This window comes from Chiloscyllium punctatum, chromosome 3, assembly GCF_047496795.1.
Source record: "Chiloscyllium punctatum isolate Juve2018m chromosome 3, sChiPun1.3, whole genome shotgun sequence".
NCBI classification, from domain to species: domain Eukaryota; kingdom Metazoa; phylum Chordata; class Chondrichthyes; order Orectolobiformes; family Hemiscylliidae; genus Chiloscyllium; species Chiloscyllium punctatum.
Genome location: NC_092741.1, coordinates 63,534,620 through 63,554,934, shown reverse-complemented (window position 1 = coordinate 63,554,934; position 20,315 = coordinate 63,534,620). Strand labels below are relative to the sequence as shown.

The 20,315-nt window shown below is 41.4% G+C and overlaps 1 protein-coding gene across 2 annotated transcripts in view; it reads left to right on the top strand.

Moving 5' to 3' along the window:
- The first annotated feature begins 1,706 nt into the window (after positions 1-1,706).
- LOC140459903 (interferon gamma receptor 1-like) overlaps positions 1,707-20,315 on the top strand; it is a 37,460-nt gene continuing 18,851 nt past the window's right edge. Inside the window, exons 1-4 of one of the 2 annotated variants that reach the window (XM_072554385.1) lie at positions 1,707-2,000; positions 17,690-17,816; positions 17,902-18,080; positions 19,148-19,305. In XM_072554385.1, the coding sequence (XP_072410486.1) occupies positions 1,922-2,000; positions 17,690-17,816; positions 17,902-18,080; positions 19,148-19,305 (543 nt within the window). In that variant the 5' untranslated portion in view covers positions 1,707-1,921. The remainder of the gene's footprint in view (positions 2,001-17,689; positions 17,817-17,901; positions 18,081-19,147; positions 19,306-20,315) is intronic. The other variant, XM_072554384.1, reaches the window with a different exon arrangement.

The following is a 20,315-nucleotide window of genomic DNA, read 5'->3' as shown; positions in this document are numbered from 1 at the left end:
AGGAGTACACAGAGAACTAGCTATTTCGATAAAGAACTGGCTCAAAGGTAGAAGACAGAGGGTGGTTGTGGAGGGTTACTTTTCAGACTGGGAACCTGTGACCAGTGGAGTGCCACAAGTATCGGTGCTGGGACCACTTTCATCATTTATATAAATGATTTGGATGTGAACATTGGAGGTATGGTTAGTAAGTTTGGAGATTACACCAAAATTGGTGGTGTAGTGGACAGCGAAGAAGGTTATCTCAGAGTACAACGGGCTCTTGATTAGATGGGCTAATGGGCCGAGGAGTGTTAGTTTGAGTTTAATTTAGATAAATGTGAGGTGCAACATTTTGGAAGGGCAAATCAGGGTAGGACTTATACACCTAATGGTAAGGTCCTCAGGAGTGTTGCTGAACAAAGAGACCTTGAAGTGCAGGTTCATAGTTCCTTGAAAGTGGAGTTGCAGGTAGATAGTATAGTGAACGCGGCGTTTGGTATGCTCGTCTTTATTGGTCAATGCTAAGTGTCAGGAGGTGATGTTGCTATTATAGGACATTGTTTAAGCCAGATTGGAATACTGTTTGCAATTCTGGCCTCCCTGCTACAGGAAGGATGTTGTGAAACTTGAAAAGGTTCAAAAAAGATTTATAAAGAAGCTGCCAGGATTGGAGAGTTTGAACTATAGGGAGAGGCTGAACAGGCCAGGGCTATTTTCCCTGGAGCGTCGGCAGCTGAGGGTGACTTAATAAAGGTTTATAAAATCATGAGGGGCATGGATAGGGTGAATAGCCAAGATCTTTTCCCAGGTTGGGCGAGTCCAAAAGTAGAGGGCATAGGTTTAAGGTAAGAGGAAAAAGATATAAAAGGAAGTTAAAGGGCAAATTTTCATGACATTTAACGTCATGATTTGGAGGTGCTGGGGTATTGGACTGGTGTGTACAAAGTTAAAAATCACACAACAGCAGGTTATAGTATAACAGGATTATTTGGAAGCACTAGTTCTCGGAGTGCTGCTCCTTCATGAAGTGGTTTATTTAGTCATTTTCAGATTAGTTAAAAGGCATCTGGATGGGTACATGAATAGGAAGGGTTTAGAGGGATATGGCTAAATGCTGGCAAATAGAGTTAGATTAATTTAGGATATTTGGTTGGCATGATTTGGTGATGTCGGTGTTGGACTGGGATGTACAAACTTAAAAATCACACAACACCAGTTTATAGTCCAACGTGGTTGTGGAGTATAAGATTGAGTGAACTTCACTCTCAAGTGAACTTTAACAATTGGTGTCATGTTGACCCAGATAATGTTCACTTGAGAATTTAACTTTTTTAAAAAAAATTTGCGATTTACAGATTAGGGAACTGAAACCATCATGGTCATTCTAACAGTCGAGAGACTTAACAAACAATCCAGGTCTTTTTCAATATATAATTTCAGTTACATCACACGGTAAACTTTTGCTATAAATTCTGTGTCTTACAATCTTATACCCCACAACCCCCTGATGAAGGAGCAGCGCTCAGAAAGCTAGTGTTTCCAATAAAACCTGTTGGACTATAACCTGGCGATGTGTGATTTTTAACTTGGTTGGAAGGATCTGTTTCTGTGCTTTACAAATGTATGACTCTCAGACCTGATGAGTGTTTCCGGCGCTTCCTACTTTGAGTTGGATTTCCAGTATCTGCAGTAACTTGGTTTAGTATGCAAAATAACGATGACGCATCGGGAAAGTCCACCAAGTGGGCTCGGTTGCTGTGGATTTCTGCAAGTTTGGAGGCGACTTCCTGTTGCGAGAAGACAGTCTACTAGAGCAGTAAAGTTGCTGCCAGGGGTTTAGGGAAGGCTTGCGCCGGATTGGGCAGGTGGGGGAGGGGCTCCTGCCCCGGGGTCTGCACTGTCTCTGGCTCCGGCCGAGAGATTGAAGAGCTTGGTTACAATGTGTCGGAGTAGAGGCTCAGTATCGAGACTGCTGCTTTCCTTTGTGCTCTGCCTCTGCCGTTCACTCCACGGACAAAGTAAGTGACATATGATCATAGAATTTTATTGTATTCGTGTCGGTACCGGCTGTACACACGGTGGGATTCCCCCCCCCCAAAATACGGTCTCTCTTTCTCATTACTCACACCCACCTCGAAGACAGAAACAAATACAACTGGAGAGAGTTCCCGTGACCGAGGGGCTTTCCAAACACCCCGCCCCGCTCTCTGCCGTGCACACTCCGTGGGAATTAGCTCTTGTTTTTTTTTGGGGGGGGGCGGGGTTGGATCTAGGGTTATGATTTTAAAAAGGCGCATTGCAGAATGATGATTTGAACCCGCACAGGAAGGTTTCCTATGGGAGCCACCATTTCCTCTCCCAGCCGGCCCTATTCCTGCCTTTGCTCAGGCCTCTCGGGTGTTGGTGTGCCGTGTACTGGTGCTGTACAGTCAGAGAGTAACAGTGGCATCTTTCACCCCCGCTTTCGGTTGGTTTACACCTTCTGCAATGTTCTCGCTCGCGGTTTGGTGTAACCCCCGATCTGTAGTTTTATACTGTACGTTCGTGTTTTTTTTAAACTTTAAAAGCTCTGACTAATGTAAGGTTTTAGGATTTCGACTTGTTTTTTTTTAAAAAAATTAGGACTGAGTTTTCTACTTCAGAGTGACAACATTTTCAGTGAAGAAGAGCAAAATTCTGAACGACCTCAATCTTGAGGCAGAATACTGTATTGGAAAATCTTTTTGAATAAGAAGGACAGTAATGTTGATCAGATGCTAATCATAAGAAGCTAGGCTGAGGGCGTAGTTCAACGCTATTTAAAAAAAACTCAATAGTGGTTGAGGAATGCAAGCTTCTCTCACGGGTATTAATTTTTGCTTTTGAAAATAGAGCCATTTAATTAGCACCAAAAATGGGTTTGGTCAATCAAGAGTGAACATGAATCTTTAATAAGTCCAACGTGGCTTATTGATAAGAGATCCAGCGTTGCCTGCAAGAAATGGGTGATGGAAAGGATTGCAGATGCTGGCGATCAGAGTCGATGACCACTTGAGAGTGTGGTGCTGCAAAAGCACAGCAGGTCAGGCAGCATCCGAGGAGCAGGAGAATCAACGTTTAGAGCATAAGCCTTTCATCAGGAATGAGGGCTTGTGCCTGAAACGTCATTCCCCTGCACCTCAAGTGCTGTCTGACTGGCTGTGTTTTTCCACTGCAGGAAATCGGTGTTCAAGCACACAACCATCTTTTGCCCCAAGTGTGGCAGAGTCTACGGAAGCCACATTGCTCTGTACAGCCATGTATGGACTCACCCTGAGAATGGAAGTGTCTGTGAGGGATGCCAATGATAATGATTGCTGGAGAAACTCAGCAGGCCTGGCAGCATCTGTGGAGAGCCAATATTTTGGTTCCATTAACCCTTAATCAGTGGCTTCTCAACCTCAAGTTTCGAACCCCTGTCTTTTGTGTACATTAGTCTGAAAAAGTTTGATCTCAGACACGAAGCAGTTCAGGCCTGGTTAGTATTTGGAGGGGAGAGCTGTGGTGCAGTGCTAGCAAACGTAACTCCAGACTGGAGAACCCTGGCTCGAGAGGTGTGTAATAACGTCTCTGAACAGGTTGGTTCGAAAATATTTACAAATCTTGCGAATAGAATGCTATCCTTTAGGAAAGTAATTGAACCTAAAAGTAAGGATATTAAGGTCCAGTTATGAAGAGCATCAGTGAGACCACAAATATTGTGTGCAGGTTTCACCTCCTTATTTAAGGAAGGTTCTAAATCCATTGGAAACTATGCAGAGAACATTTATTGGATTGATACCTACAAGGTTTGTCTTGAGGGGAAAGGTTGGACAAGCGGAGCTTAGTGCCATAGAGCTTTACTGCACGAAAGGAGCCCGTAAACCCATTAATTCTACAATGGTCACCAAGACCAACCTGTTCTAATCCCATTTTCCATCACTCGGCTTAGAAACCCTCATGCCATTGAGCTTCAAGTGGTCATCTAAATACACTATAAATATTGCCATAGTTCATGTCTCTATCGTCCTTTCAGGCAGTAGGTTCCAGATATCCACCACCTTCTGGGTTAAAAAAAATTCTTCTTTAATCCCATCTAAACCTCCTTTTAAAACAATACCCCAGTTAGTGACTCCTGTGCTAAGGAAAATGTTTCTTTCTCTCTCTCTCTGTCTATGCCCCTCTTAATTTTGTCTCCCTCAGGTCACCCTTCGTCATCTCTGCTCTATCATAAACAACCACAGCCTATCTTGTGTCTGTTCCTAGTTGAATTGCTCCAGCCCAGCCAACATCATGATGACTCTCCTTGGCAATCTTTTGAGAGCAATCAGATCTTTCCTATAGTATGATGACCAAAACTGCACACGGTACTTCAGCTGTGGCTTAACTAACATTTTATACAGCTCCATCATAACCTTCCTCCTCTTATATTCAGTGCTTTGACTAATAAAGGCAGATATTCCTTACGTCTTGCTAACGACCTTATCCAGCTGTCCTGTTGCCTTTAAGAGCCTGCAGACACACAAACTGAGCTATTTCTGGTCCTCTGTAATTCCTAGAATCCTACCATTCATCATGTACTCCCTTACTCTGATAGTGCTCTCTAGACAGGTAAAAACAATGACTGCAGATGCTGGAAACCAGATTCTGGATTAGTGGTGCTGGAAGAGCACAGCAGTTCAGGCAGCATCCGAGGAGCAGTAAAATCCTGAAGGGCTTTTGCCTGAAACGTCAATTTTACTGCTCCTCAGATGCTGCCTGAACTGCTGTACTTCCAGCATCACTAATCCAGTGCTCCCTAGATGCTTTTCTGCTAATTGTGGGATTATTTTGTGCCTTTTTTTTTGAAGTATCTAATTCCTTGTTTCCCCATTGTTAATTCCACTATTTCACTATTCCCCAGTGTCACCTTCTAAAGGACCAACACTAACTTTACTATTTCCTTTTCAGATGCTTATGGAAGTTGTCACTGTCTGTTTTCATATTTCTTGCTACTTTTTCTCATACTTTTGTTATTAAAGTAACAAAAGATTCTTTAATTAAAAAAAAACAGGCTGCGTTCAGTGTTCTTGAATTATAGCAATTTTAAAAACAAATCAAAACCCCATTGATATCTGATTAATGAATAATAAACGATATTTCTTTCTCTGGCATGAGCACAAGTATTCTACAAAGCACACTATTGCCTCTATACTATTGTCATTATGCAGAGTCATACACAATGATTAATGTGTTTATTAGTACTGTTTTGCTTCCTACAAAGTAGCAAACTATCCATTACATCACAGTTTGCAACTGCTTGAGTGTTGCGAAAGCGTACAGTGTGGTTGTCAATTGGTTAATTGAAATTTATTTAACTGCTAAATCTAAAAGTGGCTGTTATGTTAGATTAGATTCCCCACAGTATAGAAACAGGCCCTTTGGGACAACAGGTCCACACCGACCCTCCGAAGAGTAACCCATCCGGACCCATTCCCCTGCCTAATGTACCGAACACTATGGGCAACCTTAGCATAGCCAATTCACATGACCTGCAGGTCTTTAGATTGTGGGAGCACCAGAGCACCCGGAGGAAACCCACGCAGACACTGGGAGAATGTGCAAACTTCACACAGAAGTCACCAGGGTGGGAATCAAACCTGGGTGCCTGGCACTGTGAGGTAACAGTGCTAACCACTGAGGCACCATGCCACCCACGTTTTGTATTTGAATATTTTATCCAGGCTCTTGTGCAATTCTCATTCACCTACAAAGTATTGTAGTGCCATTTGAAAGTACAATAATGTAGAAATTTCAAACACCAGTACAAAATATGACCACATGATTAGATTTAAGAGAACTAGTTTTGCCAGTTTTCCACAGGGCATAGATAAATAGAATTCTGCACCACAGAAGGACGCCATTTATTCTTGGGCCACTAAGTGACAAGTAGCATTCATGCCAAACAAATCACTGTCTATGACAATCTCCAACAAGACCATGAGATGTAGGAGCAGATGTAGGCCATTTGACCCATCAACTCTGCTCCACCTTTTAGTAAGTACGTGGCTGATCTGATAATCCTCAACAGCACTTTGCTGCCTTTTTCCCTTAACCATTGTTCTATGTTCCTATGATTTAGAAGGGCAAAGACAGTAGTCAAATGGGCATATCAACATCAGCAAGTTACTATTCCAAGTCATACAATATCCTGATCTTTAAATGTATCACTATTCCTTCATCCTTGATCTGTTAATCTTTGAGCTCATTCTTCCTAATGGCACTGTCTGAATATCCTCAACACATTGACTGCAAGTAGTTCAAGAAAGCTGCTATCAGCATCTCCATAAAGGCAATTCAAGAAGGGCAATGAGTGCTAATAGAAAATTACCGTGGATGCTGGAATCTGTACTGAAAACAACAAATGCTGGAGATCACAGCGGGTCAGGCAGCATCCATGGAGAGAGACCGCGCTAACATTTCGAGTCTAGAAGAGGCTGCCATCTCTCCATGCATTTTGTTTGACCTGCTGTGATCTCCAACATTTGTTGTTTTCAATAAATATTATGTTGGCAATAATTTCCCATTCATATAAATAATTTTGAAAAAGTATTTTAAAAACATTATGGATCAATCCTGGGCGGCATAGTGGTTATCACTGTTGCCTCACAGTGCCAGAGACCTGGGTTCAATTCCCACCTCAGGCGACTCTCTGTGTGGAGTTTGCACATTCTCCCCGTGTCTGCGTGGGTTTCCTCCGGGTGCTTCGGTTTCCTCCCACAGTCCAAAAATGTGCAGGTTAGGTGAATTGGCCATGCTAAATTGCCCGTAGTGTTAGGTGAAGAGGTAAATGTAGGGGAATGGGTCTGCAGGTTAGGTAGATTGGCCTTGGTGCTTGGGGAAGTGGTGATTGGGTGTATTGGTTAGGGATGGTGGGGTGGGTTAGGGTGGGTTGCTGTTGGGAGGGTCAGGGTGGACCTGTTGGGCGGAAGGGCCCATTTCCACACTATACGAATTCTATGATTTTGTGTGAAAAAGTTGCCCCTGAAGTCCCTTTTCAATTTTTCCCCTCTGTCCTAAACCTATGCATTCTAGTTTTGGACTCCCTCAGTACAGGGAAAAGCCCTTGTCTATTTACCATACCCATGCCCCTTATGATTTATAAACCTCTATAAGATCACCACTCAGACTCTGATGCTCCAGGGAAAATAGCCCCAGTTTCTTCAGCTTCTTACTGTAGTTCAAACACTCCAATCCTGGCAATATCCTTGAAGATAATTTCTGAACTCTTTCAAGTCGACCTTTGTGTGGGACTGCAGGAGTTGGGGGAGATAGTAAATGAGTATTTTGCATCAGTGTGTATTGTGTCTTGGAAGATATAGCATGTAGGGAAATAGATGGTGACATCTTGAAAAATATCCATATTACAGAGGAGGAAGTGTCTTGAAACACACAAAAGTTGATAAATCTCCAGGACCTGATCAGATGTACTGGATTAGTGGTGCTGGAAGAGCACAGCAGTTCAGGCAGCATCCAACGAGCAGCGAAATCGACGTTTCGGGCAAAAGCCCTTCATCAGGAATAAAGGCAGTGAGCCTGAAGCGTGGAGAGATAAGCTCCTCTAGCTTATCTCTCCCCGCTTCAGGCTCACTGCCTTTATTCCTGATGAAGGGCTTTTGCCCGAACCGTCGATTTCGCTGCTCGTTGGATGCTGCCTGAACTGCTGTGCTCTTCCAGCACCACTAATCCAGTATTTGGTTTTCAGCATCTGCAGTCATTGTTTTTACCCTGATCAGATGTACCCTAGAACTCTGTGAGAAGCTAGGGAAGTGATTGCTGGGCCTCTTACTGAGATATTTGTATCATCGATAGTCACAGGTGAGGTGCCGGAAGACTGGAGCTTGGCTAACTTGGTGTCACTGTTTAAGAAGGGTGGTGAGGACAAGCCAGGGAACTATAGTCCTGTGAGCCTGACGTCTGGTGGGCAAGTTGGAGGGAATCCTGAGGGACAGGATGTACATGTATTTGGAAAGGCAAGGACTGATTAGAGATAGTCAACATGGTTTTGTGCGTGGGAAATCATGTCTCACAAACTTGATTGCGTTTTTTGAAGAAGTAACAAAGAGAATTGATGAGGGCAGAGCGGTAGATGTGATCTATATGGACTTCAGTAAGGCATTCAACAAGGTTCCCCATGGGAGACTGGTTAGCAAGGTTAGATCTCATGGAATACAGGGAGAACTAGCCATTTGGATACAGAACTGGCTCAAAGGTAGAAGACAGGGCGGTGGTGGAGGGTTGTATTTCAGACTGGAGGCCTGTGACCAGTGGAGTGCCACAAGGATCGATGCTGGGTCCACTACTTTTTATCATTTATATAAATTTGGATGTGAGCATAAGACGTATAGTTAGTACGTTTGCTGATGACACCAAAATTGGAGGTGTAGTGAACAACGAAGAAAGTTACCTCAGAGTACAACAGAATCTTGATCAGATGGGCCAATGGGCTGAGAAATGGCAGGTGAAGTTTAATTTAGATAAATGCGAGGTGCTGCATTTTGGGAAAGCAAATCTTAGCAGGACTTATACACTTAATGGTAAGGTCCTAGGTAGTGTTGCTGAACAAAGAGACCTTGGAGTGCAGGTTCATAGCTCCTTGAAAGTGGAGTCGCAGGTAGATAGGATAGTGAAGAAGGCCTTTGGTATGTTTTCCTTTATTGGTCAGAGTATTGAGTATAGGAGTTGGGAGATCATGTTGTGGCAATACAGGACATTTTTTAGGCCCCATTGGAACATTGTGTGCAATGCTGGTCTCCTTCCTATCGCAAAGATGTTGTGAAACTTGAAAGGGTTCAGAAAAGACTTACAAGCATGTTGCCAGGGTTGGAGGATTTGAGCTATAGGGAGAGGTTGAATAGGCTAGGGCTGTTTTCTCTGGAGTGTCGGAGGCTGAGGGGTGATTGTGTAGAGGTTTATAAAATTATGAGGGGCATGGATAGGGTAAATAGGCAAAGTCTTTTCCCTGGGATGGGGGAGTCCAGAATGAGAGGCATAGGTTTAGGGTGAGAAGGGAAAGATATAAAAGAGACCTAAGGGGCAACTTTTTCATGCAGAGGGTGATACGTGTATGGAATGAGCTGCCAGAGGAAGTAGTGGAGTCTATACAATTATAGCATTTAAAGGACATCTGGATGGGTATATGAATAGAAAGAGTTTGGAGGATTATGGGTTGGGTGCTAGCAGGCGGGAATAGATTGGTTTGGGATATCTGGTTGGCGTTGATGAATTGAATCGAAGGGTCTGTTTCCGTGCTGTACATCTCTGACTAAGTTTCACAACACCGTTCCTTTGGCAGGGAGACTAGAATTGCATGCAGCACTCCAGTAGTGCCTAACCAATGTCCTGTATGCCGCAACATGACTGCCCAGCTCGTATACTTAATGTACTGATCAATAAAGGCAAACATGCCAAACGCCTTCCTCACTATCCTACCTACCTGCGACTCCACTTTCAAGGAGCTATGAACCTGCACTCCAAGATCTCTTTGTTCAGCAACAGAAGTAAAACAAAAATGACATTAACATGTAATGGTCTTAATGGCATCTACTGGTCCTCAATGCATGTACTTTTTGAATATGAAAAACATCAGTTCACCACGATCCCCTGCTCTCTTTCCCTTTGCTAATTGCATATTAAAAGTTACCACTGTCCTTTTAAAAACTGTACTCCTGGCTTCTGAATAAGCCAGTTCCATGATACTTTGTTTTCATGCTTTTTGAATCAGTGCAACTTTATTTGCAATATCTGGAGTACTACCTTCATCAATCCTCTCGTTAGTTGGTTGGGCACAATTTGCCTTTTACAAATCTGTGGCGGCTGCTCTATTTAATCTGTCCTTCACAAAAAAGGAATTTGCATTGTAATTGTAAATGTCATTGTAATTGTCTTTATCTTTGTTTTTCCACCATTGCCTTCAACTCTTTTTTTTCTCTCTTGCCAGCCTCAATTCTTCCAATATTTCAAAAATCTATCTGCTTCCCCATTAAATACTTTCAGTGATCTAGCTTCCACAATTCTCCGGGAAAAAGAATTCTAGACGTTTATTATCGTCTGGGATCAGAAATTCCCATGCATTTTAATTTTAAATAAATGTGCCTTTCTTCTATAACTATGTCCCTAGTTCAATGTTTTCCCATGAGTGGAACCATCTTCTTAACACGTACCTTGACAAGGTCCCTCAAAAATCTTAAGTTTTAATAGATCACTACTTCTTCTAAACTCCAGTGAATAAAGGTTTAACCTGTTCAGCCATTCTCGCTATTCACCTTATCTATGCCCCTCATGATTTTATAACCCTCAATTTGATAATAGTAGGAGGAGTATTAGCAAATAACTGTCTATATGAAGTGTGAATTACAATGGATAGTCATCCACATTCCTGCATGCTATCTGTGAGACAGAATTTCACCCCCACCCATTTCCAGAATGTTCAGCTTTGCAGTCTAACTCTTTAATATTATATTAACATCCAGAGAGATGTTCCAATTTAATCTTTTAACATCACAATGAGTTGTAGGGTGGCACTGCATCAACGGATGTCATTCTGCGATGATGGAACAGAAACATGAAATATACGTGTGCCGTCTTTTACAATCTGCCAACATGTAATCTCGTTTGTTGTTTTACATTCTAACATGAGTGGGGAAAAGATGGGTGAACTTTTGAACATGCAAATGTTCAGTACATATCCGAGTGCATTCTGCATGCTTGAGAACTCACTTGTGCACTTTTTCCCCAAATGTAGATTTTGAATTTCAGCCTTTCCATAATGATTTTCTTTAATCTTGAATGATGATACTTTCATGTTTATACAGTTTTAATCTGAAAATCAAAGTTCTGATTGGTATTATCTAAATAATGGGAAGACCATATTTGACTTTGGAAGGAAGTTACATTAAACACTACAGTATCTATTCCTGTTGGTTACATAAAAAACAGAAGCAGGACTCTACTCAAATCCTTTATCATCCAAATCCTTATCAACAGTACAGATTCAATTCCTGTAATTGCCCCTTAGCCTGAACCTTAGGCTAAACCACCACCAGTCATCTCCCTCTCTCTTTCCTCTAATTAGAGAGTAGCCCTGTGGTACTCTGGGATATGATGACTTTATTGTACCTTTACTCACTTAGTACTGTCCTGGGTGTCTGCTTAGATGTTGTGCAAAAGCTGGAAATGCTGGAAATCAAAAATACAAACAAAATGCTGAAATCATTCGTTACTCAGGCACCATTTGTGGGCAGAAACCAAGTTAACATTTCAGGGCAGTGACCTTTCATGAGAAGTGATTTTTATTCTCGAGTGTCTGGTGTAGGACTTGAACCCACAGCTTTGTGACTCAAGTGAAAGTGCCTGAGCTACAGCTGTCACCAAATGAGTATTGTGTAATATTGATCGGAAAAAATGTGGCTTTATTTTTCCTGTACATGTTTTATTGCAATATTTTCATGTTAACAGTAAAAGATAGTGATCTATACTGACATTGTGATTATTACAACTTGACCTACTTCTCAAGAAATTTAAAAAATATTTAAGGAAAAAAGTTAATGTAGAAATTTTTGTGTTAATTCTCTGTCTACAGGGACTGTATAATTCTTTGTATGCTCCTCAAGGAGAACTTCATGTAGATCTCTAGTTTACTAGTTCACATCTGTTTAAATCTGAGAGAACGGAGTAACTTAGAAATGTACAAATCCCCAAAATTACCATCAAAGTTCCATCCGATTTGATCAGTTCTTGGTTTAAAACTGAAGTTTTAATATTAAATTTTGGAACGTTTCAAAACTTTCATTCACATAAAGCATCAGGGAGATATCATAGGACAGAAGGAAGATTTTCAGCCCCTGAATCTTGCTCAAAAAGGACACTTGACAAAACATGTTGTCTTAGGCTCATTGGTACAAATGCAAGAATGCCAAACTTCAGATGATCACGACAATTTATACAACAGGGAAAAAACAATTGATTGGATAAATGTTATCATTTAGAAAACAATACAGAGCTACCGACTCCCTATGGTTCCTGGTAATTTAAGAAAACCACAAACCTTGTGTATGTGGCTGAAAAGATGGTTTGAGGGGAAGGGTTTCAGATATGTGGAACACTGGGACCAGTTCTGGGAAAGATGGGACCTACACAAACTGGGCAGGTTGCACGTGGGCAGGACCGAGACTGGGGTGTCTTCTTGGTAGAGCAATTGGGGAAGGTTTAAACTAGTGTGGCAGGGGGCTGGGCTGGAAACCAGCGGAGTAGGACAGTACATGCAGAAATTGAGTGAGAGGTTGAAACCAAGACCAACATGACTAAGAACAAGAAAAGGCAAGGAACACTGCTGAAAGGAGTAAGGGAGGTGGCCTAAAATGCATGTCTATCAATGTAATAAGTATAATAGGCAAGTGAGATGAATTTAGAGTTTGGTTAGTACTTGGAACTATGACATAATTGCAGTTACAGCGACCTGACTGAAAGAGGGACAGGACTGGCAGCTGATAGTCCCAGGATTTTGATGTTTCAGGTGTGATGGAAGGGGATGTAAAAGGGTTAGGGGAATTGCATTATTGGTAAAGAAGTATCTCACAGCTGTATTGAGGGAGGATACATCAGAGGACTCATATAGTGAGGCAATGTGGGTAGAACTCAGTAATAGGAAAAGTGAATTCTCAGTGCTAAGGAAATACTAAAGGCCACCCGACTGCTAGCAGGAGATAGAGGAGAGAACATGTAGACAGATTTTAGAAGGATGTAAAAATAGGATAAATAGGCAAAGTCTCTCCCCTGGGGTGGGGGACTCCAGAACTAGAGGGCATAGTTATAGGGTGAGAGGGGAAAGATATAAAAGACACCGAAGGGGCAACTTTTTCAGAAGGTGGTACGTGTATGGAATGAGCTACCAGAGGAAGTGGTGGAGGCTGGTACAGTTGCAACATTTAAAAGGCATCTGGATGGGTATATGAATAGGAAGGGGTTGGAGGGATATGGGCCAAGTGTTGGCAAATAGGACTTGATTAGGTTAGGATGTCTGGTCAGCGTGGATGAGTTTGACCGAAGGATATGTATCTGTGCTGGCTCTGTGACTCTAAATACCGGTGCAAAATATTCATTTAGGTTCTCACCCATTTCCTGTGGTTCCACACATGTTTTGTTGGTCTTTAAGGGGCCCTGTTCTCTCCCTGTTACTCTTTTGTCCTTAATAGACTTGTAAAATTTCTTTGCATTCTCCTTGTTTCTATTCTTCCCATTATTACCTGTAGTGTTGACTTTACAGGAAGGAATTTTGAAAATCTTTACTGTTAAGGAAGGGGGAACAGCTGCATTGTTGTTTCCGAGCAATTTGTAGCATGTTGCATTTGTTATGATTTTGTTTGCAAGACATAATCATTCTAGTGGCAAACCTTTTTTGTACGTGTTATCATGCATTATTATTTTAACGTGAGTGTTATTTGGGCACTCAGAGTTATGATTAGATTATTTACAGTGTGGAAACCGGCTCTTGAAGAGCAACCCACCCAGACCCTTTCCCCTACATTTACCCCTTCACCTAACACTACGGGCAATTTAGCGTGGCCAATTCATCTAACCTGCACATTTTTGGACTGTGGGAGGAAACCGGAGCACCCGGAGGAAACCCACGCAGACACAGGGAGAATGTGCAAACTCCACACAGACAGCTGCCTGAGGCGGGTCTCTGGCGCTGTGAGGCAGCAGTGCTGACTACTGTGCCACCGTGCCACCCCCTTATCTGAAAGTTATTCTGATGGAAATAAACAGTCTTCGAGATTCAGAAGCTGTGAAGTTAAAAGCTCTGTTTTGGGTCATTATATCACAGAACAGAAGGTGATCCTGTCCATCATGTAAATGACAACTCTCTGCAAGAGCAACTGGCCTTGTCCCACAGTCCCACCTTTCGCCAATTCTTTTTATTTTTTTCCACTCTCTTTATTTCTGTTCAGTTTGACTTTAACTTACCAGATTTCCTTCTCTGTGGTTTTGCATTATTTCTCTTTCTTTTTCTTCCATTGGTTAAGGTGATACAATTATACTTACACCAAGATTACGGTATTTTATAAATTCTGAGTTCTAGCAGTTTGTGGTTCAGTCATAATACAACCTAAACGGTGAGGTGAATATAAATCCAATTCATTACACCTCCCGCCCAATCTGCTCCCCCTCTATCCAAAATGCATCGCTTCCCTGTTATAGTGAATGAATGGTTTTGACCTTTCTGGATGTGTGCTGCTGGCTGGACTGACATTTATTACCTATCCATCATCCTCTTGATTGTTGGGCTGATCTTTCAAGGACATAGTGTTTGCAATTCTCCAGTCCTCCAGCGCAACCCTCGAGTCCAGGGAAGATTGAAAGATTATTATCAGTATTTTTGCAGTTTCTGCTCACACTCACTTCAGTATCCTTGGATCCATCCCATCTTGTCCTGTTGCTTACCATCTTTTGAGTATTTATTACCAGCTTATCCAATGCCACCACCGCAGCAACTGTAAACCCTTCTAGTGACTGGGTTTCTTCCTTTGTCGCCATTGGCCTGGGCAGCATCTGTAAAGGCAGATGCAAAGTTTTCATTTAGCATCTGTGCAATCCCTCATGCCTCCATCTGTTTTTGATCCTACTCCTCTTTTACCACATTTTTTTTTACTAGTTATGTGCCTGTTGAGGACTTTGAGAGTTCCTTACATGTGAGATGCCAGTCTTTCCTCATCATTCCTCTTCACTGCTCTTATTTGCTTTATCACCTCATTTCTGAACCTTCTACATTCAGTTTGGTTCTCAATTTTGTTTTGTACTTGATGCCTGTCATTAACACATTTCTTCTTTAATTTAAGTTCTACCTCTATCATCATTTAGTGAGCTCTCGATTTGTTTGCCCTACAATTGTGTTTTTGAGGGAATAACCTTGACTCTACCAAATCCAGCGGCATCTTGAAACCAGCCCATTAATTAGCTGCTGTGTCTATTACCAACCTTTGGTTCCAGTCTGTATAGCCCAGTTCTGATCTTGTCCCATTGAAGATGGCTGTCTGCCAGGTGGATATTTTTACTCTGTTCTTTGCACCATGTGCAACCCAATGTCCTAGACATTATGAAACAATGATCGCTGCATCCTCATTATCTACTCGGTCTTCCTCATTCCAAAGAATCAGATTGAGCTGTGTTTTGTTTTTAGTTGATTTGGCTACGTATTACTGTAGCAACACTGGCCCCTACCCTACATGAGTCCAATCCCAGTTGATATTAGTGTAATTAAAGTCCCCATTATAGCATTGCCTTAGTTAATATTTTGCGAGAAGCTGATGCAATCATACCTATCAACATTTAATTATATCCTCTTTAAAAAAAATTAGTTGGATATATTAGATGTGATCTACTCTGTTCCAAGCTGGCAGTATCTTGAATTTCTCAAAATCCTCAGTTACGCCTTTCTGAATTTTGTATTATATATAGCGCGGCACGGTGGTTCAGTGGTTAGCACAGCTGCCTCACAGCGTCAGTGACCCGGGTTCAGTTCCTGCCTCAGGCAGCTCTGTGTGGAGTTTGCACATTCTCCCTGTGTCTGCGTGGGTTTCCTCCGGGTGCTCCGGTTTCCTCCCACAGTCCAAAAATGTGCAGGTTAGGTGAATTGGCTATGCTAAATTACTCATAATGTTGGGTGAAGGGGTAAATGTAGGGGAATGGATCTGGGTGGGTTGCTCTTCGGAGGGTCGGTGTGGACTTGTTGGGCCAAAGGGCCTGTTCCGACACTGTAAGTAATCTAAAATAACTTTCCCACAATGGTTGTCGGGCAATGGGCCTATACTTTCCATATTTTCCTCTTGTCCTTAACAACGTTTGCAATAGCATCTACAATTTCCATGTCTATTTCCTTTATCAGAATACTCACAATAAGTGAATGGATAGGATGATTAGTTGACTCTTTTATGCATACTTTCACTTATAAATCTATTTAAAATACTTATTTTCTGGTAGCTTGGATATTTCCACTGCCATAAAGCAGCCTCCATGATAGGGTGAAGGAATAGTGTAGACTTGTTGGTGAATGGGAAATTAGAACATTATTTGCCTAATCTCTGGATAACAAAATGGCCAATTTGGACAGAAAGAAGAAACTACTTCACTCGGATGATTGTGAACTTTTGAATCCTTTATCCCAAGGAGCCATGGATGCTCAGTCAGTGATCACATTCAGAGTTTAGTGCGATTTGGATGTTAAGCAGTATGGAGATTGAATAGGAAAGTGGAGTTAAGGTTCAGGATCAGCCATGATTTTGCAAGTTTGCAGAGCAGTTTCGAGGGGCTTTGGACCTGCTACTGCTTCTGTTTCCTACACGTAGTCAGACAGGTGTCTTAATTGTTCTTATCAAACTGCTCTTGATTCTCCTTCCTCCTGTTCCTCTTACTTCCTGTGCTGCTATTGTCATGTGTTTGGTGGTGCTGGCTGTGCTCTCACTATGAAAAATTCTCAGAAGCACTCTGCCGACCTGTAAGTGACATCGGTTTGATGGGTAAGTTGTTCGAGGTGATTCTCAAAGGTAGAATTTACATGCATTTGGAGAGACAAGGATTGATTAGGGATAGTCAACACGATTTTGTGAGGGAAATTGTATCTCACAAACTTAATTGAGCTTTTGACATATAAAAGTTGGTTTTTTTTCTCTCTGGAGTGTGGGATGCATGGGTGACCTTATTGAAGGTTGTAAAATCATGAGGGGCATAGATAAGGTGAGTGACAAGGGTATTTTCCCTAGGATAGGGGAGTTCAAAACCAGGAGGCATATTTTTAAGGTGAGAGGAGAAAGATTTAAGAAGAACACAAGGGGCAACTTTTCTTTTTACACAGAGAGTGGTTCATATGTGGAGTGAACAGCAAGAGAAAGTAGTGGATGCAGGTACGGTCACAATGTTTAAAAGACATTTGGATAAGTTCATGGACATAGTCATAGAGATGTACAGCATGGAACAGACCCTACAATCCAACCTGTCCATGCTGACCAGATATCCCAAACCAATCTAGTCCCACCTGCCAGCGCCTGGCCCATATTCCTCCAAACCCTTCCTACTCATATACCCTCCAAATGCCTCTTAAATGTTGCAATTGTACCAGCTCCCACCACTTCCTCTGGCAGCTCATTCCATACCCGTACCACCCTCTGTGTGAAAAAGTTGCCCCGTAGGTCTCTTCTTTATCTTTCCCCCCTCACCCTAAACCTATGCCCTCTGATTCTGAACTCCCCGACTCCAGGGAAAAGACTTTGCCTATCCATGCCCCTCATAATTTTGTAAACCACTATAAGGTCACCCCTATGGGCCAAGTGCAGACAAATGGGACTAGTTTAGTTTGGGAATATGGTCAGCATCAACTGGTTTGAGCATGCTGTATGTCTTCACGGTGTATGATTTTGAGTATTTTGAGGCTTCTTCAGAGTGCAGAAGCATTGTTTCAATCTGCTGATGGTCTGCGGTATCATAGTTTGTGTTGCAAACATTAATACCCTCATTACAGATGCACCAGCACAGAAGTGTCCCTGCCATGTCGCAGCCTATCTCTTGGTGGTAAAAAGGCCTTGTGCCAAAATATTGTCAGCTCTTGAACTGTTTTTCACAGTCTTTGTTCTTAATCAAAACGAGTAATTTTTTTTTTCCCAAAATTATTTCCAATTAGGACCATTTGAAATTTCGCCTCCTGTGAACTTATCTATAACATCTCATAATTTCCATACTGTCTTAAAATGGGATGTCATTGATCCATCTAGAAACATGCGGTTTAATGTTAAAATCAAAAATTACAGGTAAGTTTTTTTGTTTTACTTTGTGTATATTTTAATTTAAATGATAATATTGTGTATTATAATCGAACAAAACTCTGTTTTACAGCATTTCAACCTGGACACCTTTCTTGCCGTGTTTAAATATTTCAACAAGCTATTGTGATCTCAGTGATGGTTTTTTACCCGAGGGGGGTAAACTGGGCTATTACGCCCAAGTTAATGCAGTTACAGAAACACAGAAGTCAGACTTTGTTTCCACTAATCGGTTCACTTTTAATTCAAATGGTAAGCTGGAGTTTAAAGGAATTATTTTTGTTTTTATGTCTTTTAACAGAATGTGCAAGACTTGCAAGATGTGGCTTTCTTTTGAGATAATGGCTGCTTTGTGTAGGCCTTGCAGCAAATGTGTTTTGTAAGCTCCAAATCACAGTCGTAAAATTTCACTCAATCCAGGAAGATTTGATGGCTTTGAAAACAAAATATGTTTCAATATAATGTTCTTAATTTTTGGTGGTATTTCCAAAAGCTTTCTATAAAAAGTGGTCCAATGCAGCTGATCCTCATTTTGCCCTCCTAATGTCATGACAAAATGTGCGCCAAATGAAAATCGCTTTCCTATAAGAAAAGACATTTGTTAGATACCTCACTTGTGTTCTTTTAATATCAAAAATTATGTGAACATAAATGGCCCAAAAATCCTTTAACTCATCATAATTGGCTCATTCTTTATTATGAACAGTATTGCAATATGGGCAGCACACCTATGTGGAGTTTGCACATTCTCCCTGTGTCTGTATGGGTTTCCGCCAGGTGCTTCGGTTTCCTCCCATAGTCTAAAGATGTGCAGGTTAGGTGGATTGGCTGTGCTAAATTGCACCTTTAGTGTCCAGTGATGTGCAGGCTATGGAAGGGTTAGCCATGGGCGATGTGGGGGTTATGGGGATAAGGTAGCGTGGTAGGCTGGGGGACCCTCCCCCACCCCACATGAATGGCCCATCTTCTCATCTCCGAGTTAGGGAGGCAACAAGAGGAAGCTCGAAGGATTGAAGAGGCTTCAGAACAAAAGTGTTGGAGAATAAAGCCGTGAGAGGGAGAGTGACAGAGGGAGAGTGAGGGAGGGAAGCAGCAAGACAGGGAGTAGGAAGGGAAGTTCTCCCACATGACCCTGAGGAATTCCTGCTGTGGTGTCCAAGAACAGAGATGATTGACCTTCAGCAACCATAGTCATGTTCCTTTTGTGCTAGATATGACTCCAGCCAGCAGAAAATAATACTTACTGTTTACTTTTTATTAAATATTTGTCAAGGGAGTTGTAGTATGTTAAAAATTGTAATCTTTGATGTCTTATATAGCCACTATAGGTCCTCCTGATGTAAAGCTTAAAGCTGATAACACTGATGTAATAGCGGAAGTATATTTTATGCTTGCTAATTCCACTAAAGAAAGGAATGCAAAGATTTTGAACAAGTTATCATATAATATTTACTGGCATTCTGAAACCTCGAAGCTGGTAAGATTTCAATATTTTCAAGTTTGTTTCTCTACTATTGCCACAAAAAAAATAAGGTTTTCTTTTGGGAAAAAAAGTTCTTCTGTTTTTTGAATAGGTTATATGTATTAGTAAAACATCCAGTTAGGGAAGACAACCTGCTGACCTCCCTGAGTACATCAATGTGATTGATTTAAGGGCCTTTTCAATGGATCTCGTCAGCAGCTTGAAGAATAGCATAAATTCTATTTGAAGTGCTTCTGTAAATGTTGAACTTAGCAGAAATCTTCAGGGTATGTTTTAAAACTTGTAGAATTGTCGAAGCTAATATTAAGTACTGACAACCTTTCTTAGATAAACTAGTTTAGAAATCACATAGCTATATACTATTTTGCTCTTTTGCTGTGCTGTGTGTTTACTTAGTGGAATTCTTTTCATTTGACAGAAATTTCTGTCAATAAAATAAATTATTTCTACATATATATATATATATATATATATATATATATATAACATTCATCACTGCCTCACTTCATCAGTGCAAATTATAGAGTATAGTGACCCAAGTCTAGTGTTGTAATGCTAGATTAAATAGGGTCATCAATTGAAATATTATCATGCAAGCTGTGAAATCAAATTCTTTAATACATGGACAGAATTTTAACAAAATTGGTGTAAAGTCCCAATTGTTCTCCAATGTTCGACATGTTTCTGCAACCATACATATGACAGTTGAAGTTTATTTTGAAATCACTGAAGTTGCTATCAGAAGTGTCTGAAGATGGCTACCCAAAGTAGGAAAAAGCAGACCCACAGATGATGCACTCAGAAACCTGACTCGGTCAAGGTTTCAATGTTGTCACAGAGCCATGACATTCGTGCTGTGGATTCAAGTTCCACATAATCTGAGGTGGCAATTCAGTGCACTGCTGAGGGAGTGCAATCCTTCTGCTGAAATATTAAACCCAACTTCACGTTTTATGTGGATGTAAAAGATCATATAGCTGCATTTGAGGAAAAGTAGAGTAGTT